Source organism: Stenella coeruleoalba (assembly GCF_951394435.1).
Source record: "Stenella coeruleoalba genome assembly, chromosome: 7".
In the NCBI taxonomy this organism is placed as follows: domain Eukaryota; kingdom Metazoa; phylum Chordata; class Mammalia; order Artiodactyla; family Delphinidae; genus Stenella; species Stenella coeruleoalba.
In genome coordinates, this window is record NC_137153.1 from 99,631,386 (window position 1) to 99,658,867 (window position 27,482).

The following is a 27,482-nucleotide window of genomic DNA, read 5'->3' on the forward strand; positions in this document are numbered from 1 at the left end:
AACTTAGTACCTAATATACGTGTGTGGTGTTTACCAGAGAGGGGCAAGTCAGAGGTCAAGGTAACATCCGGAGGCTCACAGACATAGAAAATAGACTTGTGGTTGCCAAGGGGGAGGGAGGGATGGCTTGGAGTTGGAGGTTAGCAGACACAAACTGTTATATACAGGATGGATAAACAATAAGGTCCTACTGTATAGCACAGAGAACTATATTCAGTATGCTGTGATAAACCATAATGGAAAAGAATATGAAAAAGAATATATGTATATATATAACTGAATCACTTTGCGGTACAGCAGAAATTAACATTGTAAATCTATACTTCAATAAAATTAAGAAAAAATAAAATCAATAAATCAAACAAACAAAAAACAACAACAAAAGATAACATCCAGGTCTCCATCTTAAATAGAATGGATTAGTGGTGGTACCAGCAGCTGAGCTAAAGAATGCCGGAAGGAGGGACAGCTTTTTGGAGAAGATGAGTTTGGTCTTGCATATGTTGGGTTTGAGATACTTATGGACCATCCAGGTGGAGACACTGAAAACGCAATTGTATGTAGAGACTGGAGTTACGAGAGAGGCTGAAGATATAGGTTGGGTACGTATAAGTCAGTGTGTACGAGGGTGGACATGTTTAGTGAGGGATAAAATGTAGAGCCAAGTGAACATTTAACAGAGAAGTAGAAGAGGCACACGTATTGAGAATGTGGTATCCTGGCCTCTGAAGGGGAGAAGGAGTGGTCCACGGCGTTTTATAAAGGGAAGAAGTCAATAGATTCACACTGAAGAGTATCCACTAGACGTGGCAGTTACGATGTCACGGACTTTAACAAGATCAGATACAACAGCGTGGCGGGTGCCATAGCAGAGTGGAGTAAGTCGAGGGGTGACGGGATGTGAGGAAGTTGAGGCAGCAAGAGGCGAGTGCTATTGGGGAAATCTGGAAGAGAGATTCAGCAGTAATTGAATCAGAACACAGGGTCAAGAGAAGTTCACCTATTTTTGGTGTGAGCGAATTTATTCTAAAGGGGCTAAACGGAAGGAGGCATCTTGGAGAGCAGTTGAAGCTGTGGCAGAGAGGGGGTCATGGATAAATGCCATCCCAGAGGAATCGGCACAAGGTCAGGTGCACAGGTGGAGGCCTTGGCCTTCAGCAGGAGAGTCTCTGAGTCAGAGGCTGGAGGTGAAAGGATGGATGAGATTTTTTCTCTTCCTGCAGAAAGGGATATTTCTTGGGAAGAGAGGACTTAAGCTACTGAGAAATGTATTGCTTTGAAAGGAGATCATTTCACTTTCATGTAATCAAAACTCTTTATTTCTGATGAAACAGACTCAAACAAGAATCACACCCGAGAAATCAATGCTCAGCGCTGGCTTGGAAATGATTTTCTATAGAAGAAATCAACTTGCACAGATTCTGACAGTATGAGCCATGTGATTCCAGATAAGATAAATATACAAGAAAAGAATAGGCTGGTTTCCAGGGGCTTAGGAAAACTGATGGAGAGAGAGATTTTCATTCATATTTACTTGGGATTAAATTTGATCGCACCAACATCAGTAATGAAAAGTGCTAATATGTCCCAGCTGTTCACTCAGATAAAAATAGAAAGTAATCCAATATTGATTTTTTTCAATGAATATACAAATTTTAATACATTTGGGGTGGTGGGGAAAGTTAACAAAACCAAGCCGAGATTTTTAAATTATATTGAATAGCACCATTTCCAAGTTAGTTTCACTATAGAATCCTTTAAAAGTGTGTTCTTGCTTTGCTTTGCTTTTCGTTCACTCAACAAATATGTATTGAGCGTCTGTATATACAGGAAAGAGTATAAGGTACAGTAATAAAAGAAAATAATAGAATATGATAATAAAAATAATAAAATATCGTCCTATTTCTCAATAAGCCTGTACTCAGGAGAGGGATAATACAGGTAGGGCTGGGGAGGATAAATACATCTTTAATGCTCCTCTACCAGGTGGGGTGTACCAAGTACCTAAGAGGTCTAAGGATGCTATGGGGGTTTGGAAGGAGTGAACACATTAGGTTGAGGGGATTGAAGGGAAACGTTACTACAGAAACACTTTAGTCTTTGATTATTAGGTGTATCTGGTAGATAGAGTTGGGAGAGGAGAGTCATTCCGGGCTTTTTCACAGAGCAGCCTGCTGTTGGTTCTGGCTGGGACACAGGGGAAGGTGTGAGGCTGGGAAGGCGTGAGAGCAGAGGGTGGAGGGTGTGACAGGAATTCCACCTAAGAAGGTCAATCCGATTCGGGAAAGAGATGATGGAGAACCATCAAGTCAACTTTTCAACAAGGGAAAGGATATGAGCTATACTTCAGGAATTCTTAAAGGCACCATTCTCTTCTCGGCCATATTTCTGTCTCGGTGATGACGTAGGGGGAAAAAAATGAAATGGGCTTGAGTTTCCACTGACACCTTGCAGTCAAGGAAGGTCCTGTTCTTTCACAAGGAGAAGTGGAAATCCTCTGTTTATTTAAAGGCCATTAACCTTTTTCACAGTTAAATACCAAATGATCTATGGTGATTCCAGATATACTCATCTAAGTAAAAGGAAACTGTTTCCTTACAAATTGAGTCACAAATGAAAATATTTGGGGAGTGCCATAGAAACAAATGCACTGTTTTCCTGAAATATGGAAAATGAATTTTGTAGCATCTATGTGTGTGAAAGGAAACAGTATTCTGTACAGTGTCCTACCTGGATTATGGAAACAGAAAGCTATTAAGATAGATAGATAGATAGATAGTCTTAGAATGGAGGGGTTAGATAATCAGGGCCTGGGCAGAATTGAGGATCCAGGCAGCAGGAACTAACGGGACAGCCTTCAGAATCCTGCTGTAGGAATGATTGACCACTCCCCTCCCAATTTTTCTCTGTTCTTGGGCTACTCCTTCCAAGATGCAGATTTCTGGGCAAGAGTCCAGTTGACCTAGAGTCCAGTTGACCTAGTTAATATTTCCACTCCTTGGCCAGGGATATGAGGCTGTCTGATCAATAGATTCACCAAATCCACAAGGTACTCCAGAGAGATTGTTTCCCAGTGGAGGAGCTAGATGCTGTTCCCCAAAGGAAAAGAGCAGGGATCCTGGGCAGGCAAAATTAATAATGCTGCCACCTTAGCATCTGTCACCAGACTCACTTCTGGACTACGAATAACGTGTATTCTGTTCCCACTCTGCAACCAGAACTCCAGGGTCATGGGTGAGCTCCACGCTGTCGAGCCTTATGTGTAGTGGTGATTAGCTCACTGTACTGCAAAGCTGGGAAGGTCTTTTAAGTGTATGGACAGCCTAGTCTTGGCTCTCTTCCTGGTATGATTCAGCTGGCAAAGCTGTGCGCATCAGACTGACACAAACGTCACAGTACCAACATACCAGAGATGCTAAGACATGGCTGATTATTACCGTGCAAAGAGTAGGAACTTCCCTGCTGAGACTTGGGATGGGGCAGGGATGTGGGGTGGGGTGGGATGAAGCACAGACCCAGCTGAGCCCCATTTTATAAGGGTTGATTAGCAGGAATGAATCGCATACCTCACGATTGCTCGTTTCCCCCTTCTTTTGCTGCTGAGACATTAATGAGACTCTAGGCTCTGATTATCTATGGCCCCACATCCGCAGCGTGCTTCAAGGAGCATTCCTTCAAAAGTCAACGATACGTGGTAAATGTCTTGCATCACTTAGGATTAAAGGTGGATGCGAGGAACAGAGACCCACAGTAACAGTGGCTTTAAACAAGATGTTTATTTCTCCCTCCAGGAGAAATCCACAGGTAGGCAGTCAGCTGTGTGGTGGCTGTGTGCCGGGAATCCCGCAGGGACCCAGCCTTCTTCTAGCTTAGCCCTCTCCTATCTTTGTTCTCAGAGTCCAGGATGGCAGTGAGCGCTTCACCTGCACACCTGTGCATTTCAGGCAGAAGGATGAAGGAAGGGCTGAAAGAAAAAAGGGCTAAAGAAGGTTCTAGAAGCTGCCCTACAACACTTAGACTTACATCCCTTTGGCCAGAATATGCTACCCATGGTTACAAAAGATGCTAGGAAGTGTGCACATTATTCTGTGTGCCCTGTGCCCAGCTTAACTGTAGGGGTTACGTCGCACTGAAAGGAGGGGAGGATGGGAATTGGTGACCAACTCACAGCCTCTTTTACAGGCTTGTGCTGGATGCATAAAGAGGCGGGCAGCTTTCCTATCCTCTGAGGAGCAAACATTCTCCCTGAGGTTCTTGTTTTGGCAGGTTGGTCAGACAGGCACCACACCTGACTGCTCAACTATGAAATTGCAGTTCTAGGGGAGAGAACAGGCCTGAATTCAGCACCTTGGGCCGGTCTGTCAGCATCTCCTTTTCATTCTGGAAGTATTTACTAAGACTCTAATGCATGTCGCCTGAGCGGCCATGGTTGACCTGTTCACAGTTTATGTGTGTGACCTGGGCCCATGTCCCTTGACAGTGAGGAAAGCTGTAATGGGTCCATTGTGAGGAATAGACTGGTCTTGCTCAGGGCTTGTTCAGAAATGTCCTTAGGGTCCCCAGGATTTTGTGAAGTTCCTTTACCGCTCCCCTTGCCTCAGCTTTTCGTTGGTGCTGAGTTGGCTCCGTGAAGAAGCCCAGAAGTCCCCCTTCCTCTTGGTCACTCTCCCCTTTCCTCTTCTGCTCTTTCCACCGCCCCCCACCCACTTCTGGGCCCCAGTTCGTATCACGCATGCTCCCCACTGAGTAGTGAGTTCCATTTGCCTTGAGTCTTCCCGTTTCCCAAATGGAGTGCCTACAAGTCAGGGTGTTAGCTAAACTTGACCTCTGCACTTCCAAGGGATGGAACTCAGACCATGAGTGAAAGCTGGTTAGCTGTCGCTGACCAGTGCTGACGGTGAGCATGTTCCAGGAGGGAAGGGCTGCCTTGGGAGGTGGTGAATTCCCTGTCTGCAGAGGATGTCAAGCGGAGGTAGGATAACTGCTGGTTGGAGAACAGTTCGGGCTTCATGTTTCTGGAAATCAATGCGATTAAATGGCTTCCACTTACAGCCTGACCTTCTGTGAGCGTGAAAAATCCATTGTGTTGCCCTATGCATTCTTGAGGAAGTGAGGGAAAAGGAGAAATTGGTCCTAGGGAGATAGTCGAAAGCAGTGGCAAAGAGTCCTGGTTCTCCAGTACCAGGGTCCAAATCCTGGCCCCATTATCTTTGTGACCCTGGGCAAGTCAGTAGCTTTCTGTATCTCAGTCTTTCATCTGTGTAATGGGAGTGAAAGAATTCCTATTTCATAGGATATTGTGAAGGTTAAGTATCATAATGCATGTAAAGCACTTAGAACAGTGCCTAGCACATAGTAAGCACTCAAAACTCCTCCTCATTATTACTGTTGTTACATATAAGCAGTATATACATAACAAAAACAATGTTAGAATTGTTAGTATCATAACAATTATTCTAACCATCACTGATGGAGAAAGAAAAAAATGAAATACACCTGAGTTTATAGGCAAAGCCTTTTCCAAACAATAAGACTGTTGGAAACCCAGTTTGTATTAGTCTGTACTCTTTTGGATTCCACTGAGAAATGCCATGCAAAGGGAACATTGATTGGCTCCTATAAGTAAGAAGGGCAGAGGTGCCGCAGAGAATCATGGGAAGCAGGAGCTAGAGAATCAATGGGCCAGGGTCCCTCTCACTCAGCCTCTCTTGTTCTCGTCTCTCTTTGCTTGAGCCTTGTTTTCTCCCACTGCAGATAAGGGAAGGTAGGGTCCCAGCAGGGCTTGGAAGGCCAGGTATTTCTGGCCCAGTCCAGGCCCAGCAGAATGAGAGCACAAAGTGAGCAATGGGGACGAGGGACAGGGAATATTGGGGACCTCTCTGAGGCATCTTGCTGAGCTGTGTCCGTTGGAGGGCAGAGTGTGCAATGATTGAAAAGGCCATGCAAAGACACATGTTCCTGGGTGAGGGAGGGACGTATTGTATTCTGGGCCTCGGTCTGTGCTGTCTCCTCTGCCTGGCATGTTTTCTTCTCTTTTCCACCCAATGAAGGCATCCTTCAAGGCCCGACTAACATAACACCTACTCAAGTCAAGTTTTTCTCACCACTTTGTATCTGTTGGAAATTGCGTTCAGCTGTAATCACAATAGTGGCTTAAACTCACAGCAAGAAATCTGGAGTGAACTGTCCAGAGTTGGTGTAGTCACTCCAGGGTGCTAACTAGAACCTGGGCAATTTCTCTCTTTCTGCACACTCAGCCATCCTTAGCAGACTCTTGCCCTTCCGGACACAAGATGACTATTCCACCTACAGCATCATATGCCTTATGGTAGGCAGAGTAATGGACCCCCCCCCCCGCCCAAAGATGTCTCCGTCCTATCCTTCAGAACCTGTGAGTATGTTAGGTTACATGGCAAAGGGGAATTAAAGTTATAGACGGAATTAAGTTCTCCAAACAGCTGACTTTAACATAGGGAGATTACCCTGGATTATCTGGGTGGGCTCAATCTAATCATAAGGATCCCTAAAAGTGGAGAGGAGGCAGAAGAAGAGAGTCAGAGGGAGATGTGACTGGGGAAGGATGGTCAGAGAGCTACAGCATTGCTGACTTTGACGATGGAGGAGGGAGCCATGAGGCAAGGACTGTGGGTGGCCTCAGGGAGCTGGAAAAAGCAAGGAAACGATTCCTCCCTAAAGCCTCCAGAAGGGAACACAACTCAGCCACCTCTTGATTATAGCCATGTCAAACTTCTGACCTGCAGAAGTGTACTATAGTAAGTTGATATTGTTGTAAGCTACTGTGTTTGTGGTCATTTGTTACAGCAGCAGTTGGAAGCTAATACATCTCTCTAGCACCAGGTTCCTGTACCAGGCAGGAAGAAGGGAAAGGTTGAGGCCATATGCCAGCTTTCCCAGAAGTCTCACCCCACAATGTTTACATACATCTCATTGGCCAGAACTGTCCTGTGGCCACCGTTCTATGCATAGGAAGCTGGATGTGTAAATTTTCAGCTGGGTACATTGCCACATATCCCCCACAAAATAAAGATTCTCTTAGCATGGGAATAGGGGAGAACAGATCTTGGGCAGGCAACTTGGAGTCCCCCGAGGAACTGACACTTTTCCAAATCGTTGTTCTTTCCTCCAGCTCTTTTTGGGCTCTCTTGAAATTTATGTGTTTACTTGGCTATTCTCATTACTTTACCAAGAGCTCGCCCGAGCAGACACCATGGCTGATTTAGCTCTCTGTCCCTGATGTTCAGCGCAGCGCCTGACGGAAGGAAGGTGCTTGCATTAAGTTGGATGGATGGACATATACATGGACTTTGAAATGAGAGAATGATCGATGCACCTTATAGCGCCATACGTCCTTTGTATTTTCCCATTAGGAAGGTCTGTTGGGGTTAGGTCGATTTTATGAGACCATTTGGCCAGGATTGCAACCTCATTGCCAGTAGATTGAACGTGCACAGCTGCAGTGTGTCACCTTTCTTTACTGTCTATTACAGTCTGCTGCTTGCTCAGGAGAAACTGAGCAAGCCAGTCAGAGGCTGTTACATGCACCTGTCTCAGCCTAAGGAGCCTTGGTTAACCTTGAGTGTAAATTACACTTCCTGCCAATTCTTTATTTTTAGCTTGGCTCCTCCAGGGAAGACTGCATTAGATTTGGGTCATGAAACTACAAAACATTGACATTTCTAGCCCAGCTGGGATGACTCTTATTAACCCCATGACACTCGGTTTCTTGGGAAGCTCCTCAGCCCTGGGACTCGGGTTTTCCACGAAAAGATGTCAGTCTGGGCCGTCCAGTGCCCACATGTGCATGTGTAGAGAAAGCTGCTGCTTGGATCTGACTCACTCAGACTTATATAAGCTGTCGATATCCTGAGTTCATTCCCTTTGGATGAAACTCAGGTGGTGTTATCGTGAAAGTCTAGTTTTGTTGCTTTTTTTTCCTCTCTCTCTCTCCATTCCTTCTCAGTTACACAGTATCACGACCCAAATCTTTAGCACTTGATCTATATAGCCAAGAGCCCTGAAACCCATAGGGCCCGGGCAGTGGACACAATTGGGCCAGCCAGTGGGCATCAGGTCACAGAGAATTCTTAATCACTTGAGCCTGCTTCATCGGAAGAAGTGAGTTACTTATAGTCAGCCTTTTTTTTTTTTAAGTCAGATATTTTTTATTTATTTATTTATTTTTGGCTGTGTTGAGTCTTCATTTCTGTGTGAGGGCTTTCTCTAATTGCGGCGAGTGGGGGCCACTCTTCATCGCGGTGCGCGGGCCTCTCACTATCGCGGCCTCTCTTGTTGCGGAGCACAAGCTCCAGACGCGCAGGCTCAGTAGCTGTGGCTCACGTGCCCAGTTGCTCCGCGGCATGTGGGATCTTCCCAGACCAGGGCTTGACCCCGTGTCCCCTGCATTGGCAGGCAGATTCTCAACCACTGTGCCACCAGGGAAGCCCCCAAGTCAGATATTTTTAACCCAACTTTTTTCCAGAATCCCTTGTAGTGCCTGACTCTGAGTCCAGCCAGACAAGCTCCGTCAGTGTTGGTTGAATTGAATGTAAATCGATACTGTGCCCATTTTAACCCCTCACTCGACCCAGGAGAAGCTGGGACCCCGGCTCCTTTCCAGTGCCACAGCCTGTGAAAGGCAGCCTTCTCAGCGCTAGGCCAGAGCAGGCATTTTTTTTTAAGTGATTTACTGTTTTTATGCTGATTCGGTAAGGAATACACGAGGTTTTTTTTAATTGGGGAAATATTGAAAATTATAAAGAAGAAAATTAAAATCACCCAATAGCTCATTACCCAGAGACAACTACCATGGATACTTTCCTATTTTCTCGAACTTAACGCTCATGAAGGGGTGCTCTGTATCCCTCCTGATTTCTCTAAGGATTGCGGGAAATGGGGAGAGGGTAGATTATAGTCTTTCTAATCTTTTAGCTTCAGGTATTATTGGGATATACGTACACATACATATATACCTATATTTATATAAATATATATTATTAGGAAATATATCATTAGGATATAATATATATAATGCACACATATATATATCTCTCTAACATAGACATATATATATTTTATTAACATCTTTATTGGAGTATAATTGCTTTACAGTGTTGTTTTAGTTTCTGCTGTATAGCAAAGTGAATCAGCTATACGTATACATATATCCCCATATCCCCTCCATCTTGTGTCTCCCTCCCACCCCTCTAGGTGGTCACAAAGCACCGAGCTGATCTCCCTGTGCTATGCGGCTGCTTCCCACTAGCTGTCTGTTTTACATTTGGTAGTGTATATATGTCCATGCCACTCTCTCACTTCGTCCCAGCTTACCCTTCACCCTCCCCATGTCCTCAAGTCCATTCTCTACATCTGTGTCTTTATTCCTGTCCTGCCCCTAGGTTCTTCAGAACCTTTTTTTTCTTTTTTTTAAATTCCATATGTATGTGTTAGCATATGGTATTTGTTTTTCTCTTTCTGACTTACTTCACGCTATATGACAGACTCTAGGTCCATCCACCTCACTACAAATAACTCAATTTCATTTCTTTTTATGGCTAATATTCCACTGTATATATGTGCCACATCTTCTTTATCCATTCATCTGTTGATGGACACTTAGGTTGCTTCCATGTCCTGGCTATTGTAAATAGTGCTACAGTGAACATTACGGTACATGTTTGAACTGTGTCAGTTAGCTGTTGTCACAATAGTGCTCTTTGACAAACTGCTCTCAAACTCAGTGGTTTAAAACAAAAATCATTTGTACTTGCTCACACGTCTGTGAGGAGTAGGCTGGGTGTTGGCTGATCTAGGCTGGGCTTAGCCGAGTGGCTCTAATTGAAGATGCAGGTTTGACTGGGCATGGCTTCTGATTCTGGGTTGGGCTCCTGTCCACTCCCCATGTGTTCTTTCTGGGGTACAGGCTGAAGGGACAGCAGCTGCCCAGAGAAGCTGTTCTCTTGGTGCCAGCAGAGGCACAAGAGGACAAGTCCAACGGGGCAAACACATTCCAAACCTCTGTTTGTGTCATGTCTGCTAACATCCCATTGGCTAAATCAGGTCACATGGCTGCACCCAAAGGGGCAGGGAAGTACATCGCACCCACCATGAGGCCAAAGCGAATCATGTGACCCAACATCAGTGGGTCGGGGACGTATATACTCTTCCCATGGAGGGGAAGGGGGGAGGGAGGGAATTTGTTTTAGAATAATGGAATCTACCCACATCCTAGATATCTGCTGAGGGACTCGGTTTTTTGAGATTCAGATGAAATCTGCTCAGAATTCACCTGGCCAGTGCTGTCATCCAATCTCTCCAGGAACCCTCTAGCCCAGAGCTCCTCTACCCAGTGAATTAGTTCCATTTATAGATCATTTGAGTTGTCCCTATTCCGGCCTCATATTCCTTTCCTTGATTCCTCCCAAAGTAATTTACACAGATGTGTGTAAAAGGTTTGCTGAACATTTGGAACAGCCAAGGTTGATATCTCTTTGTTTATATATTGGTGTTGCTTGGCCCCTCTCCTCTAGATTCTGTTTGCGTTTCATCCCACACACAGCCTCTCAAGTCAAAGCTTGCTGAAGAATTACCTGGGTCTCAGAAATCCTGAAGATCTCATCTTGGCTGAGCTATGACTTTTTTGCAACTTGGTTCAGCTTTTTCATTCATTCAACATACTTGTATTGAGCATTTGTGCCCTCACCATGATGAACTTATACTCTAGTAGGGGAAATTAACAACGTGTGTATACTCTAACACAGGGCTTAGAACTATTAAACCTTGGCAATGTTGATTTGCGGGGGGCGCAAATCATTCCTTATTGTGGGGGGTGTCCTGTGCTTTGGAGGATGTTTATCAATTGCTACCCACTAGATGCCAGTAGCACCAACTCTACTCTCCTTGAGTGATGGATAGCCACAATATCCCCAGACATTGCCAAATATGCCCTGGGGGACAAAAGCACCTTGGTTGAGAACCATTGCACTAACATATAGTAGACTTGATAAGACCTCTGGTCTTATTATTTCCTGGTGGTGAATCTGAAAGCCTCATGGGGTGGATGATATCTGCGTTAAGACTTCAAAAATGGTTAGGGTTTAGAAATGAGTTTCTTGAAGGAGGGAAAATCATGGGGCACAAATGGACAAATAAGGAGTAGCTCTGTCTAAAGCATAAAATGAAGTAGACTTATTGGTAAGAGTGGAGGCTCTATAGGTATTAGGAGGCTAGATGCTGTCATCAGAAGGACTGCCACTTTTACTGTGAGGGAGATGATCAGTATATCTGAAGCTGTGTTCATTTGGAGGGGACACCATGACATATAGTGTTTGTCTTCATAACCCAAAGTAATTGCTGCAAAGTCTTATCCATCCAGAGGTCATTTTTCTGATGTCTAGTAAGGAAACAGAAAAGGCCTCTGAGGGATACAGTGCAAAAATCCCATGGCTGTATCTTGGTGTTCCTTACCCCTCAGAAGATCTCACTAGCCAGTTCCCAACAGCAGATTAGAAGATGGAAGAGGAGCAGGGGGAGGCAGGCATAGACTCTGCAGAAAAGCTTCCAGCCCGACAGAGGGAAGGAGACCAAAAGCAGAACTGAATGAATGAACGAATAAATTCAGAGCAAACGATTTGGAAGCATAATAATCTGGAGTCCTGTAGGCAGGGGAACAGCCATCCCTTCATAACCTCCAAAGACATTGGTGCATTCCAGCACCACCCTAGTACACCAGCACACTCAGTGTGTAACAAGGCAGGGCATATGTGAAGTACTGTAGAGCCCATGTGGCTAGAGTTTAGCGCCGGTGAGGAACAGGGTCTAGAGTTACACTTCCTGGCTTGAACCCTAGCCTCAAGGCTCTGCACCAGTAAACTAGTTTCTTAACCAAGCCAAGCCTTCATGATCTCATCTGTAAAATGAGAATTCCCGGCTCATAGGGTCATAGGGTCATTGGGAAGGTTAGATACAATAATCCATATGAATTCTTAGCTCAGCTCTTGGCACAGATTTAGTGCTCAGGAAAAGTTAAATGGTTGTTACTATCATTTCATTACAAGAATAGAGCTGCCAAGACTTCCCCCAAGTCATCACTGTAGCTGCTGTTCTGGAATATTCCCAGAGTCTCCTGGCTGTGCTGAAATTTCCTTTCCAGGAAATAGAGAAGTGGGTTGTAAAAACTGAGGAAAGTTTCAGAAGAGTGGGGGCAGTCATATCAGTCCCTTCCATCTCCTGTCTTCTTGGTAGTAGAGGTTAGGCCACTGAGGAAGGTGACAGCAGGTTCCCAAGGGTACTGGCCATCAGCCATTTCTCGGCAACATATTCCCTTTGAGCAAGACTGGCTCTCCACCCTTGGCCAAGCTGACAGAAGAGCAGTTATTCTGAGATTCTCAGGCAGAGAGTGTGTCCTATGCTATGTAAAGCCATCTACCTCCAAGTTAAGAATGTACACGTGAAGAGAAGGGGAGGCACCAAAGCAAACTGCAAAGTGGCGGCAGTGACCTGGTGGCAGCACCTCTGGGTTGGTTTCCTTTGATCAGTGTCTGCTTAGTGGCAAAGCTGGAAACACAGGATGCTCTGTGAGGTAAAAGCCTTGGCCGGGTACCACAGCATCATGTAAAATGCAGACCGCCAGGAAGTCACCCAGCAAGAAGAAGCTGCTCTCTGGTCCAGGGGTGACAGGACAGTAGAGTAACCTGTCCTCTGTTTGTGTGTTTTCCAGGCTGGAACAGGAAATACAAGCACTGGAAAGTGAAGAGTCCCAGATATCTGCCAAAGAGCAAATCATCCTAGAGAAACTAAAGGAGACAGAAAAATCCTTCAAGGACTTTCAGAAGGTGAAGGAAACAAATGTGATTTCTCAGTTATATCCCTGAGGAAGTAAGCGCTCGTAGAATGATGCCAATTGGAGAAAAGGCCGGTTGGTACTGATGAGAAGACTAAGCCACACACTCTGAGGGGCAGATGCGTGAGGACCGGTACCATCTCTGAAGCTGAGAGTGGCCTGTCTTCAGGGGTGGGTCCACCTGGCCCACCAGAAGCACAGAGAAGAGTCATGAAATTAACCCCATCTCCCTACGGTCCAAACCCTTTATATGCCTAATGCCTGAAAAGTCATCTCCCATTAGACCCTAGAATTCTAAAACCAATTCTTATGAAGCAGATTAAACAGACTCCCTGTGGCTTGAAGTCTTTCCTTTATAAAAAGGCCAAAGACAAAACCATATCAAATGGGCATGAACTCCAAAAACAAAGCGTCAGTAAAACATGAAATTTTACCGTACAGGCATGCCTCGGAGGTATTGCAGGTTTGGTTCCAGACCACTGAAATTAATCAAATATTGCAATAAAGTGCATGTCATGAATTTTTTGGTTTCCCAGTGCATATAAAAATTATGTTTATACTATACTGTAGTCTATTAAGTAAGCAATAGCATTATGTGTAAAAAAAATGTGCATGCCTTAATTAAAAAAATAATGCTGTTGGAACAATGGTGCTGACAGATCTGCTTAACTGGGGGTTGTCAAAAACCTTCAGTTTGTAAAAAATGCAATATTGAGGCCCAGTAAAATGAGGTATGCCTGTCTGTGCAAACAGACGGTACTGTGTAGCAAAGGGAGGATCCATAAAGCCAGCAGGCTGTGAATAACTCAGGACCCTCCCTCCATTTTATAATACGTGTTTCCCCAGGTACCCAACAGTTGATAGGAAAGCAGTCTAATCACATTCATTTTAAGGCGGGATTTTCTGATGGCACTTCTCCAACACAACCCAGGGTATTTGCTGAATAATTGAAATTTATCTCTTGTAGGAGAAATTCGGTGTAAGGTGGGAAGGGTAAACCTTGCCCTTAAATTTTAGGATCCCCAACAAATTTCCCAGAAGGAAAGCAAGCATGAGGTTTGCCCACCACGGTCAAGTTCTGGGGGAGAAAGATGGGTTAAATGAGTGAGGGGTCATCTCCCCACGTGTGTAGTGACGCTCTGCCCTGCTTTTGTTTCCACAGAGCTTCTCCAGTACGGATGGAGGTAAGTGTAAGCGCGCTCTCCCCATCTGTACCTGAATATTTTCATCCCTCAGCTTAGTGGGTTTCATTAACACAGGCTCACCAGGAGACGCGATGTGTTGGTTTGTAAGGGCATCAGAAAGAAGGGAAGCGCTGTTTGCGGGTGCTCAGGAGGGCCACGCCCCCCGTCTCCTCTGCCTCTCCTCTTTAAGGACTGCTTCTTGACCAACTCTTTCCAGGCTTACACAGTTGGCCTGGCTCTTCTCCTTCCCATTTCGTCCCCAAGGTTCACTGCTTTGATCTCTCTTGAAATATGTTCCGCCAAGAGCGCCAGCCTCAGGGCCAGTTCCCTGGTAGGGATGAGGCCACTGGTGCTGGTGGTTAGGTCTCCAGGTTACAGTATGCGGCAGGAGCCCATCATCTGATGTTTAGGAAACCTTCCTAAGGCCTCTGGTTTTACTTTGAATCAGAAAACTGCAGTTTCTCCAGCCTTCCAGGGAAACAGGGCTGGGCAGAACCTCCCTCCCTGTGGGGCATGGTTGGCCAGGAGCACGTGAAGGGTGGGAGCAGGGCCCCGGCTTCCTGAACCCCACCCTGGCAGGAGTGGGTCTTCTTCTGCTCTCCCCTCCCGTCCCCTCCCCTCCGCTCTCCTTCACTGGGGCCGTGTGATGAACTTGGGATTGTGTGCTTCTCAGCCTTCCCCTTGCTCTTCTGTTAGCTACAAACTCATGAAAACCACTTGGTTCCCTCTTTCCCTCTGGCCCTCAGCTAGACCTGTCTTAAAATGCCGGGACTTGTCAGAAGATCAGATACCATCTGCTCACCTGATTCTTATGAGGTCAACCTCTAAATTAGGAAGATGACCAGGAGCCAGAATAAGTGTTGGCATCAGTGTTTTCCCAATGTCTTTTGGAAACATATGGTTAAAGATTTTAAAATGCAGAGATGGATAATGCATTTTTCTGGATTAGCAGAGATCCTTGCAATCACGATAATTCTAACTTCAGCAAAAAAGGAAACAAACAAAAAAACTGGTTTGTCTGGGTTCTCCCCGCCACCCTCCAGCAAGTAAGAGGCAGGGGATCTGGATTTTGGCTCCTTGGGTGATCTTTGGGAAGGTATTAAATTAAATTCATGTGTCCAGCGCATATGCTCAGAGGCAAGTCAGGGTCGAGCAAGCAGGGACTCCAGGAGGAGGACTTTCGATAGTTCTGGAACCTTTTCTAGGGTGTGGCCAAATCAGGACATTTGTTCTGTGCTTTGGGGGTGGAGCACGGACTGAAGAGGTGGCCTTGCCTACTTTGGGGAGTTGAGGGTGGCAGCATGGGAAGGATAGCGGGCTTCCCTCGTGCTAGGGCTGCCCAGAGGCCGTGTACGTTATCAGCAGTAACACAGTATCAGACATCGACCCACAGATACCCACATATCGGAAGAGTCCACATCAACTTTTTTTTTTTTTTTTTTGCGGTATGCGGGCCTCTCACTGCTGTGGCCTCTCCCATTGCGGAGCACAGGCTCCGGACGCGCAGGCTCAGCGGCCATGGCTCATGGGCCCAGCCGCTCCGCGGCATGTGGGATCCTCCCAGACCGAGGCACGAACCTGCGTCCCCTGCATCGGCAGGCAGACTCCCAACCACTGCGCCACCAGGGAAGCCCCACATCAACTTTTTATGCTTTCACTTCTTTTTTTCTCAAACCAGGGCCTTTCCTAGACTTCTCTCTCTAATTAGGGAAAGGATGGAGCCTGCATGTCATGTCCCAGGGAAAGCTGTGTGGGCCATGGAGACGCATGTAGTCTATGACTTGTTAACAAGCATCTGTGAAGCCATGTTATAAACTCTCACTGCTCTCTTTTTCGCTGTCACCCTGAACTTCTCTCATTTCCGCCTGTACTATGTACTTCCCACTATTTTCATCTGTTCACCTAAGTAGTTCATAAAGATGGTAAGAAACACGATTGTGACTGAGAAGGGAACCTACAGAGAAAAATCACCTTCATGATTCCATCCTTCATCACTTTTTGACAGGATGGGTGAGCTCAGGCTTAAAAGGATGCAGAAGTCTCAGGGATCCCAAGAAGTGGCCAGGGAAAAGTTTCCATGGCCTTGTCGCCCTGGATGATGATTCCTACCGTGTCTGGTTATAACTAAGTCTGGGGAGACCTTTCCATTACACCACATCTGCTGGCAAAGAAAAGTTTGAAGGAGGGAGCACGTCCTTCCAAGAATGCAGTCAGTGTTTATAGGCCGCTCTGTGATCTGAGGGTAAAAACTCATCATGAAGCACATCCAGTTGAGGGACTTCGGGATGTCTAAATCTTTTCTCTTTCTTTGATTTCAAAGTGCCAAGACCCTCTTAGAATCAACCAATTGTTGTTACTAAGACCTAACAAAAAAATGATTGTAGAATAATGATGCTTAGGACAGATACCCAACTTCCAAAACACGATGATTACAGAATCCAGGCCCAGCTGAAATTACATAACTGTACAAGATGCTGCAGATAATCAGCAGAAGCGTCTCCAGTTTAATGAGTTGCCAAGGAGCCGGCAGCTGGCGTGTGCATGTGTAACGACCGCTGTTCAGGTACCCTGTGCATGTCTCCCTGTGCTTTTCAGAGAAAACAAAGGTATTGGACTGCTGGATCACCAATGGTTTTTGACTACATGGTAGCCTTGGCAATCAAGCGCAACGTATTCCAATCTGGAGTAGAATGTCTTGGCAACATACATTCTGATCCCCCCTCACTTCCTCTCCACCCCACACACACACTTGTTATATGGCAGAGTCCTCATCGATTGGGTGGGCTGTTTTTACTGCCCTAGATAGGCACAGTGTTTTGTGTAAGTATAAATTGCATGTGGTATGTACCTAGAGCTACCTCTGTTCTTCACCCACCGAGGAGCTGGTGTGAAACCCTTGGCCAGAACTGGCAAAGGAAAATGTCTGTCCTGGGCCCATCTCATCCTTGCTGTTTGAGACTGATCTTTGTAGATTTCCATCTCATCCCAGTCTGGGGTGGCCTGGGACCTTTCCCACATCAAAACCCTCATACCAGGGACTTCCCTGGCAGTCCAGTGATTAAGACTCTGCAATTCCTTTGCAGGGGGCACGGATTCGGTCCCTGGTTGGGGAACTAAGATCCCGCGTGCCACAGGGTGTGGTCAAAAAAAACCCCAAAAAACCAAAAAACACCTTCATACCAATTGTTGGGACAGCTCAGTGTGTCTTCAGTTGCCCAGAAGTCACGATTTCAGGAGAGTTTTCATCAGTTTTGTTCCTCTAGCTTTAGCTATCTATGTTCTTCATAAAGATTTCAGCAGTGCCAGAACTAACGAGAAGCACTCATGTTACATCTCTGCTCTGTAAGTGACTGTTCTCTGCCTTCTCGGATGGTGGGAAGGAGCATGATAGACCACCCTGACTTTGGCAGGAAGAGGGCGGTTTACTGACTGAGGCCACATGAAGACATCTCCCTGTGGAAGCTTCGGAGGCCCTGTTTCTTATTCCTGGTGTTGGTCTATCAGACACCCTCCCTGCTGCAGAACCTTAGGGTTTACTACTTAATGATATATTGAGGGGCTGCCCTGTCCTTTTCCTCATGCCCCACTCCTCGCCACCCCCTTATCTCTTAGCAGAAGCCATGGCTCCCCAGCCCCACAAGAGCTGCTGTCCTCAGGCCTGTAGCCAGTGACCACTGGGCAAAGGTAACTCCATCACCCACTCACATCAGGCAGGGAGCAGCCTCTCGGGGAGCCTGAAATGTAAGCAATAGGAATCACATGCAGAATTCCCCACCTGTGAGTGGCTTTTATTTCTAGCTGCTAAAACTTTCAGAATGCAAAGGTGTCCTGGAAATTCTATATGTAGCATAGGATGTACCAGACACGTGTGACCAGTCCACAGAGTCTTACCTGGTCTTAACGGCTTGAGTCTCCCATCTCATTTGAATGCAGGAAGCCAGATTTACCGTGATTGCCATTCCACGGATTTCTGGAAATCCTCAGGGAAGCTCAGAAGTTCTGCACATTTGCTCTGGTCATCTCTTGTCGCCTAAACTGTCTCTCTAACCCCACATTGCTGCTCCCTCCTTCCCATGGGCCACTGTTAGCAATCTCCCTCTACCCGCTCAAGCCCCACTTACCCCCAGCTGCTGCTACCTCTGGTCCTGCCTTGTGCTACCTTGGGGCCCAGACCCTTCCCACAGCTCCCCAGAGTGAGAGCAGAGGCTGCAACCTAACTTGAGGAATGCTGGCAGGGCAGCTCAACATGGAGAATAATGGGCAACTTTGGACATGTGGCCACACTCAGAGGCTCTGGCTCCAATCCAGGCCCCTTTCAGAGGGTCCCTACAGGCTGCTTCATGGCCATCTCCCAGCCCGCCATCATCTCAAAGGGCCATCTTCCTTCCTTGCAGTGAAGGACCTTCAACCATGTCTGCCCGACCCAGGGCCCAACTCCAGCACACATGAGGCCCCAGGGAGAGACAGTAACCAGAGCCTCACTCCAACCCAGGGCCTGCCTGCCTGCTGACTCCTGACTTCCTGTTCCGTCTCCCCAAAAGGCTGATAGACAAACCCATTCTCTTAGAGAAACTCCACCCCATCCACTCCCACAGAACATGATGGTCCAATGTCAGTATATTCTGGGTTATTCAGACACACGTGAGTCAGCAGTGGTCTAATCGGCATATAACTGAACTAATCCTAATCTGGTGTCTGTTTGCAGTCCTCTCCTGCATGAAATTTAAAAGAGAAAAAAGAAACCTGCCAGAACTAAGGCAGTATCGATGGGGATACACAGGACGGGACAGATGTGGGAAGTGGGTAGAGGCTAGGGACTAACTGGCCACTGGGAGGGGAAGTTAAGGACACCACCCAGGATCCTGGGTGAATTATGGTGCCAGTGAGCTGAGGTACATTGTACAGGAGAAGGAGCAGATGAGCGGAGATGAGAGTTCCATTTTGGACATGTTGAGCGTGAGGTGACTATGGGCCATTCAGTGGAAGTATGCGGTAAGCAGATACATGTGATCATTGACGAGTGATCGACATTCCAGGATTTTGGCATGTGGCCATGACACAAGGAAGGAATCACATCACCTAGAGCCCAGCTTTCTAGAATGTTCCTTCGCTTTCCCACTTCTCTCTGGGGGATACACAGATTCTTCTCCTTGTTTCACATCAGTGGTTTCCTCCTCTCCTCTAATACTTTGGCATGCCTGTTGACTTCTGTGTCCTCCATCTCCCTTAGTGGGCCAGCAGAGCTGGTCTCCCTCTGTCGCACGGCCTCATTTCTTGCAACTGAGCTCATGGTGAGTTCACTGGGTGCTGTTATTTGAAATCTCAGGATTTTCTAGCTGAAACACCAGCCAGAAGTACTGAAATTGTGGGATAAATTCTGGAATTTTTTTTAAATGCCTACAAAATTAGTCTTCTGCATGAATCAGGCACATAAAGCTATATTTCCAGTTTAAGGAAAGAGCCCCAAATCTATTTTCCAGTTCTGCTTAAGGCACGTTTCTAGTTTGAGGTCCCACATTTGGCCAATTCCACCAAATTTATAATGGCTCTCACTAGTCCATCTCTTTGTCTCTCTCTTTTTTTTTTTTTCCCCCCCCTGAACTCATTGTACTCTTAGAATCTAGAGCTTTCTGATGAATCTTTTAATACATAGAGCTGTCCTGGGGCTTGAGCTCTCTGGCCAGGATCTCTCCTACCTCAGCTACTCTACTGAATACCAGTCACTGGGCAAATGCTGGTCTTTGTTTACCCTGATCCTCTCTTGCAGTGGCCGCCTCTGTGGTCCATTATGTAGGGCAAACAAGCTGCTGTCTCGGCAGTGAACCCATTGGGCCTCCCAACACTGTGCCTAATTGTATTCCCTGTTCTCTGCTACCAGATGCAGTAAATTACATTTCCTCCCAGCTCCCCGACCTGCCAATCCTCTGTTCACGAACAGCACAACCGTCACCTGGGCAGGACGGAACCAGCAGGGCAGCTGGTAAGTCCTGGGGAGCTATTTGGTTTTGATGCCAGGACTGACCATGGGGCTTGCGTTTCTCTGAGCTTTAATAATGAGGGCTGCCCAGATATCCTTACATAGGGGGGACCCTGTCCTCAGCACAGCTTCAGATGGAGAGTGGCCACACAGGGCAGGCACTGGGCCCTGCTGGGTGTCTGGGGACCAAAGGGGAGGGAGTATTGAGAAAATGAGAAAGCATTTTTCTTCCCACTTCAGAGGAGTCTGTCTTGTGTTTGTGGTCTTTATAGCTGTCCTCATTCTTAAAGTTCATTTGCACTCTGCCTCCAGGGAATTTTATTTTCCATATTGGAATAGTACAAGATCAAATGAGCTATGCCGGGAAGCTGGAGGGAAAGTATTTTCAAAGCGTATGAGTATGTTGCTGGAATCCTTTGGGAATCGAGCTGTGTGTATATTGTGAACATATATATTCTCAAAAGTCTTCCCATTTCTGGAGTTATTTAACTACTATGGTATGTTTGGGAAATAAAAGGAGGAACTTAAAGAATATATGTTTCTTGCTAATGTTTCTCACAATTGTGGATTTTAGAAAATAATACACTTGTGAGTGTAAAGCGTATAGAGAGCTCTGCTTTCCTCTGTTCAATGCGAACGTGCCTCGGAAATCAGAACTGGACAGCCGTGAACAATAAATCTCTATACTGATCTTTTTGCTCTTCACAGAATTGCACTGAGGGCCGGGGTTGAATGGAAAAATGAACTGCCAAGGTTGTACAGTTCGTGACAATGTAGGTGAACTTGAATCTGAACATCAGATTATGCTTTACATGATCTAGGTAAATTTATGTTTAAGTCACCTAAGGACACCTTTTATAAGACAAAATAATCGTGGACCGTTGAGTCAGAGGAAATCCTTTATACAGGCCAACCTGAGTATTTTATGAAGCAAATAGTCCCTCCTTATTTTAATATAAAAGTAAAATAAAAGGGCAAGCAAGTATTGACATAATTGTCACGCGCACTGGCTAAATTTCAGTATCTACCGAGTGTCTCTGTAAACATCCTAGCATCATGTTACTTTTACATACAGACTCACGGGGTTCTAGAGTTGGGGGGTGGGGGGGGCGGGGAGGACTGTAAATTGTGTCTGGTCAAACCCAGGCCAGGCCAACAGATCCCCGGATAGTTAAAGGATAAGCCAGACTTGCAGCCTACAGTCATGCTACAAAGGAACCATTGGCAGTGACTTAAGCTGTGGATTCTTTTAAATGCTCCAGAATGCACTTCTGAGACCAGCTGGGGACAATAACTCTTCAAAAGTCACATACCTCCCTGCTTGTTATGAGTGTTGGTAGTTCCCAATAGCTGTGCGTAAACAGCTTTGCAGCCCCTTTCCACATGTTTCTGCACCTCACAGGACATGCAGTATGACCCAGCTAATGGATCGGCTCATGGAGGTGGGGTAGGGTTAGTGTGGGGGGACTGATTTTTAAGAGATATGAAAAGGATCGGTAGACAAGCAATAGAAAGTTCAAGAGTGTTCTGTTGCTGGGATTGTAGTGCTGTGTGCCTAAGAATACACATACTATTACAAGCTAGCATCCTTCGTCTTCAGAGATACTGTAAAAACATAAAGATCCAAGTAGCAAAGGCATTTTTTAAGAAGTATTATGTGCTCAAAATCTTCTAAAAAATAAGCTTACGTGTACTTTTGTTTATTAGTTAAGAACTAATTTGCATAAATGTATCTCCTGTGGAAATACACAGACGCAGAGTCTTGAAAGGAATTGCCTTTGATGTGGTTAACTGCTTTGCCCAGGCTGTTTTTGAAGTAGAACATCCAGATTAATTGTCAGTTATGGCTAACAGTGACTACTCAGAGCGTGAATGGCATGCAAAGCAATGGCGCTCACCATTAATGGAATTCTTTCTCCTAGATATAATCCATCTTGCTTTAGGAACGTCCTTTTGGAAATGTGTGCAATCTTAGGGCCATTTTAATAAATGTCACCGGTCATTACTCAGTATTATGACAAATATCCGATTGTTTGGAGTTTGGGAGGTTTTAGATTCTGTATAAATGGGAATTTATTTAGAATCATTGCTTTGCAGATTCAGGAAGCATCTATTCCAATCCCTCATTCAAACATGGAATCCGGGGGATAGAAGCCCTGCAAAGAGGCCCTCAAAAACCACAGTCACCCACCATGAGACTGGGTCTCCCTCCAGGTGGCCCATCCTGTCTATAATTGGTTCTGACAATTGGGAAGTGCTTCCTCTGGTGGAACTCTCGTTAGTCTGCTGCCTTCATCTTCTACCCATTGGCCCTTATCCTGCCCTCTGGAGCCCCTCAGAACAAACCTAAGTTCTGATTTCCCTGTAAGTAGTTGAAAATGGCAGTCAGGTCCTGTCTTTCCCAGGTCCTCACTTTCCATCTCCTTAACACCCACAGCCGCGGTTTCTTCAGCTGGTCCTGAGATGATAAGGTTGCTTTGACACCCTCTGCCATGCGTGTCCCCCTCTGAACGCTCCCCACTTTGTCTCTGAAGTACGAGGCTCAGAGCGGCAGCGTGTGCACTCTGGGCTGAGCCTGTCACCCCACAGAGCGGGGCTTGATGCCACAGACCATGTGACTCACTTGGTTGCCATCATAGCCTTCCAGCTTCGGGTCTAAGGTGAAGCCTCAGAGGTATGCGACATGCGCCACCACTGGGCCTCCTTTCCTTTGTCCAGTGGACTCATCACTCCAGAATCATTTCAGTGGCGACGAGCGGTCTGTTCCCCACAACTGCACACATACCGCTTCACCTTATCACGTGCAGAAGAACCCACAAAACCCTCTATTTCTAATCTCAAGAGGCAAAAGTAAGGATGAGCTATGCATCTGTCGGCCTTGGGAGATTTCATATGACTATTAAATTTCTCCTTGTTAAAGTGTCCCTCGGGAGTGTCGGGGGCCTGAGGTCACTGAGGAGCCTCCGGAAGGTGGGGAGGGCTTGAGGTGAGGGGACTTGGCAGTCAGGTCCCTGGTGTTCTCTCCCATTTCAAGCACAGCAGCTCCCCGGCGCTTGTGTTTCCATATTGTATTTCTGCATTAGATTTCATTTGAATAAAGGGTTTAACAGTTCTGAAAGGAGAAAACTGTCTTCTCTGTTGTCCGGGTTTTTACAGCTTGCGATTGTGGCTCCGAAGACACTAACTTTTCCTCTCAGTTAATTATCGTCTCAGATCTGAAAAGCACACTTGCATTATTTATCATCATTTCCCTGATAAAGACGTTGAACAGTTGGAACCAAAGTCAGAGGCCTGCAGCTCGCCGTTAGGGATCTCCTGGCCCTTGGGAATCCTCACGCGGCACCTATGGGGCATGGCCCTTCAACCAGTGACAAGTTCTGGCAATCGTCCTGATATTCAAGGCACGTGTTTCTGCCTTGACAGCTTAAGGACATAGGGACTTTCTGATGATCCAGATATGCTGTATCTCTGGCATTTGCCTAATCTGCCTAGAGACCTTGAAGAAAAAAGAAAATGAGATTCATGTGCCTAGCTTCTGCTCTTTGAAAATTAACTCTAGAATTCAGCCAGCCCTGATGTCAAGCTGTTTCTATGTAGTTTATGGAATTCCTTCCTTCTCATGTTTGAAAATCAGAACTTTGAGTCACTGCCTCCAGCGCCTTTCCTGGTATATAAAATCCTTGAGACAAATTCATTGATACGGGAACTGGGGCCCAGGGCCGAAAGCACTGACAGCATGTGTATCCCTGGGTGCTTTATCATTTTCCAGTCTTCTCTACTCATCTGGGTTTCAATGACCTCTTAGCAATTTCTTTCTGGCACTTTTCAGGCTGAAAACTGCCCTTCTTGACCAAAAAGACTGAAGCAAAATCGATATGAGAATCGGCTTTGGCCTTTGTTGTCCTTCAGCATCGTGCCCTTGCTGACTTATTTTTGTTGAAACCACAGTGTCTTGGGAAAACAGTTGATTCGAAGAAATGTTTGATTACTGGTCTTTGAAGTTAGAGATTGCCCTCTGGGATGAGAGGGAGGGTCCACTCTGAATGAATGTCCTCATTTTCATTGTTATTGACATCACAATGCCAATTTTATATCTCCAACCTCAAGAAAAGGAGTGAACATACATGTATATGTATAATCATATACTCAAAGGGGTAAGACTGTACATGTGTATGTTCATTCAATAAGCCAAGCATATGTATTGTTTCTCTTCCACATTCCATGTGTAATGCCAGCTACTTGACGATCATTATATTGGGGTGATCTCACCGCTGGGTGGTGGTCCTGGTCTGGCTGTCAATCACCCTCGTCTAGTACTTGACACATCACTGACTCACAAGCCACACAGGCTGTTCATGGCACCATGGAATATCAAAGCTGGATACCATATATATATATATATATATATATATATTTATACACACACACACACATATATGTGTGTATATGTATATATATGTATTTGTATAACTGAATCACTTTGCTGTTCACCCGAAACTAACACAACATTGTAAATCAACTATACTTCAATTAAAAAAAAAAATACCCTTCATTGTACAAATGGGAAAAATGAGGCCCCAAATTGGGATGTGACTTGAATAGGAATTCAGAGTTACTATCTTTCTCCCTCCCCCGACACCTCCCATCTTACTGACTGATGACAGTGGGGCGTGTCTTTTTATACTTTACACGTGGACCCTCAGCCTTATTCTTCTGCCCACTGGTCACAGTGAGTCAAAGGAAGTGACTGTCCTTACAGAGTGCAGAGTCCTGTCTTGTGTGCACTTGTCTCGATCCTGAAATGGAATCATGCCAGTTGGTGCCCCCCTCTCCTTACTTGTGTCAGGTGCGATAATTAAATATATCATTTTATAAAGACGTACTTCCAAATTTCAGTCATCCCATCATTGCGATGTCCATTGGACTGTCTTCTTTCTTTTTTCTCTGTCTCCTGGTCCTTCCTCAAATACTTTTCTTTTTGTTCATGGGGCTCTTTCAAAATCTCTTTCAAGGGCTCCCCAGAAAGTTTCCTCCCCTGAGCAGTAGCACCCTCCTCATTTTTTTTCAGTAAGATGAGCTTAGATAACAAGCCCTTAACGATCCTCATCACTGTGTACCTGTGGCATGGGGAGCCTTGAGGAAAGAAAAGGGCAGATTCCAGAGTGTTCTTTGTGGTTAGAGATGAGGGCATGATGTAAGGGAGAGGAGAGGTCTTTGGTATACGCTACTTGGCAGGAGTAAAAAGCAGAAGCGTTTTAAAAATTGTGTGCATGCCTCGTAAACAAAATGTTGAATTTAAAATGTAAGTCTTATTTTCCTACTGGTTCATATCCACCCTCGTTCACATTTGGGATATTATTGGCTGAGAACTGGAGCAAAATAGAAATACTTATTCATAAACAACACATTTAAGATAAATGTTCACACTTCCTGTGTGGTTTTCTGAATGTCTAATAACATTCTCATATATGTATCCATAAAGTCTAAGTATTGTCTTAAGAGAGTAGAAGTTTAAAGTTATCAGCCCTAAAAATGGCAGTTATGTGAGGGGGTGAATGGGTTAACTAACCTTATTTTGGTAATCATTTTGCAGTATATGTGTATGTCGAATCATCACATTGTACATCTTAAACTTACATATGTTATATGTCAACAATATCTCAATAAATCTGGAAACAAACAAACAAACAAAAATATTGCCTTTGTGTGAACCAGAGCTTCTCGAAGTGTTTGCCTGGCTCCCCCTTACTAGAGAAGAGAGTGAAGGCAGACAAGGTATGTGAGACCAAACCTGAAGAAACCTGCTAAAAATATGTGGTTCCTTTGAAGCCCAACATCTTATCTGGGGAAAAAAAATGCATATGGATGTTGTCTTCTATGGCATAACATATCTAGGTTTCTTTTATTATAAAAATGTCTTCAAGGGTTCTGCTCTCAGATTCTAGAAATACTGAAAGAACAGTGTATAACATATAAATATAACTATTAATCTGTAACCCTAATGAATCCATGTCACTTGTGGTTCAGTTCCAGAGCCATGTCACACTTAACAAAATACAGCTTAAAATCACAGACAAAAAAAAGAAAACCCACTAAAAAGAAACTCTGCTCTTTACCTATATTTCCTGAAGGATATTAAAAGGGATCCAATTCACATCTCCACCCAGAAGCACTTATGTTCCCTTTACTTCCATCCACATATAATTCTCCAAAGCGTCATCCACGGCCACAGAATGTTCCTTCCCTGTCTTTCTCCCACACAGCTTTCACTGTCTCTTCCATCCAACTCCTCCTTTCTCAACTCTTTATTGTATGGATCTACTTAACCGTTCTAGCAAAGACCTTCTCGTCATCCCTCCTTTCAATCCAGTCTCTGATTCTAGGAACAGGCAAGGACCAGATGAGGTTGGGGATTATAATGGCAGAAAAGGGAAAATTGGACCAAAAATGACAGCATTCTCATTGGTGGGCAGAGTGAGAGAGGGACATCCCTAAAGATTCCCATGTTCATAATTTGTATCCTATCAGATATGGACATAAAAATAGAAATATTTTATTCCATACTCCGTATTGATTGCAGCTCAATATATCATTTGGTTCATATATTACTGGATGTTTGCGGTGTTGTATCTATAACTGACAATCATCATTACCTTTCTTATTTATAAATATGTCCCGTGAGTGTGTTAATAGTGATAGGACATAAGATTTTAACCCCAAATTGTGCTTTTTAATATAAATGTAATATTTAAAGAACGGGCTTTTGGAGCCCCTGCAAAATTTTAAATACCTATTCTATTTCTTTGCTAACACATTTTGTGGAAAATCAGGAAATAACAGAAACAGATATTTCTCTTGATATCACCGTCATTGTGTGATCTCATGTACCTTTATGACAAATATTGGCTGGCCTCCCATTGTGTCACTTAAGGAAACTCAACATCTTTGTGCTGAGCAAGTGAAACTTTCAAAACAGACACAATGAAAAATCGAGCATTGGATTTTCCTTCAAATCTTTTTAGTTAAGTGTTAACCGTGATCAGATTGTATCTTATTACACAAGCAGATGGAATAATACTGTTGGCTATTTTTTTTAACCTGTACAAACATTAATCACTGTGTGTACCTTTTCATTGGTGTCAAATTATATAAAGTACTTGTGACTAGATTAAAACAACAAGTTAGACTTCTCAGTTAGTAGCAACTGTTACACAGGTATGTATAGCAGGTACCTTTTCTACAAAAGGTTCTAAGGTAGGTGTTGGGAGGGAGGGGGAATCATAGAAAGATGTCAGGCAAAAAACTAGCCTTCAAGGATCCTAAGAATCTATGGAGCTAATAAAACATTCCCACAGATAATTATATTACTGCATGGAAAGTGTTAAGTGCCTTCAGAGAGGTTTAGAAGAAGTGTTCAGCGAATCTTGAGAAGAGAGGGATGACTTAGAGATGGGACGATCAA

The 27,482-nt window shown here is 45.0% G+C and overlaps 1 protein-coding gene across 13 annotated transcripts in view; it reads left to right on the top strand.

Annotated features, from left to right (window-relative positions):
* PALM2AKAP2 (PALM2 and AKAP2 fusion) overlaps positions 1-27,482 on the top strand; it is a 619,204-nt gene that overhangs the window by 385,708 nt on the left and 206,014 nt on the right. For 11 of the 13 annotated variants that reach the window (XM_079926224.1, XM_079926225.1, XM_079926226.1 and 8 more), the window contains 3 exons: positions 12,737-12,851; positions 14,022-14,043; positions 19,922-20,023. In XM_079926224.1, coding sequence (XP_079782350.1) covers positions 12,737-12,851; positions 14,022-14,043; positions 19,922-20,023 — 239 coding nt within the window. The remainder of the gene's footprint in view (positions 1-12,736; positions 12,852-14,021; positions 14,044-19,921; positions 20,024-27,482) is intronic. The other 2 variants (XM_079926222.1, XM_079926223.1) reach the window with 1 other exon arrangement.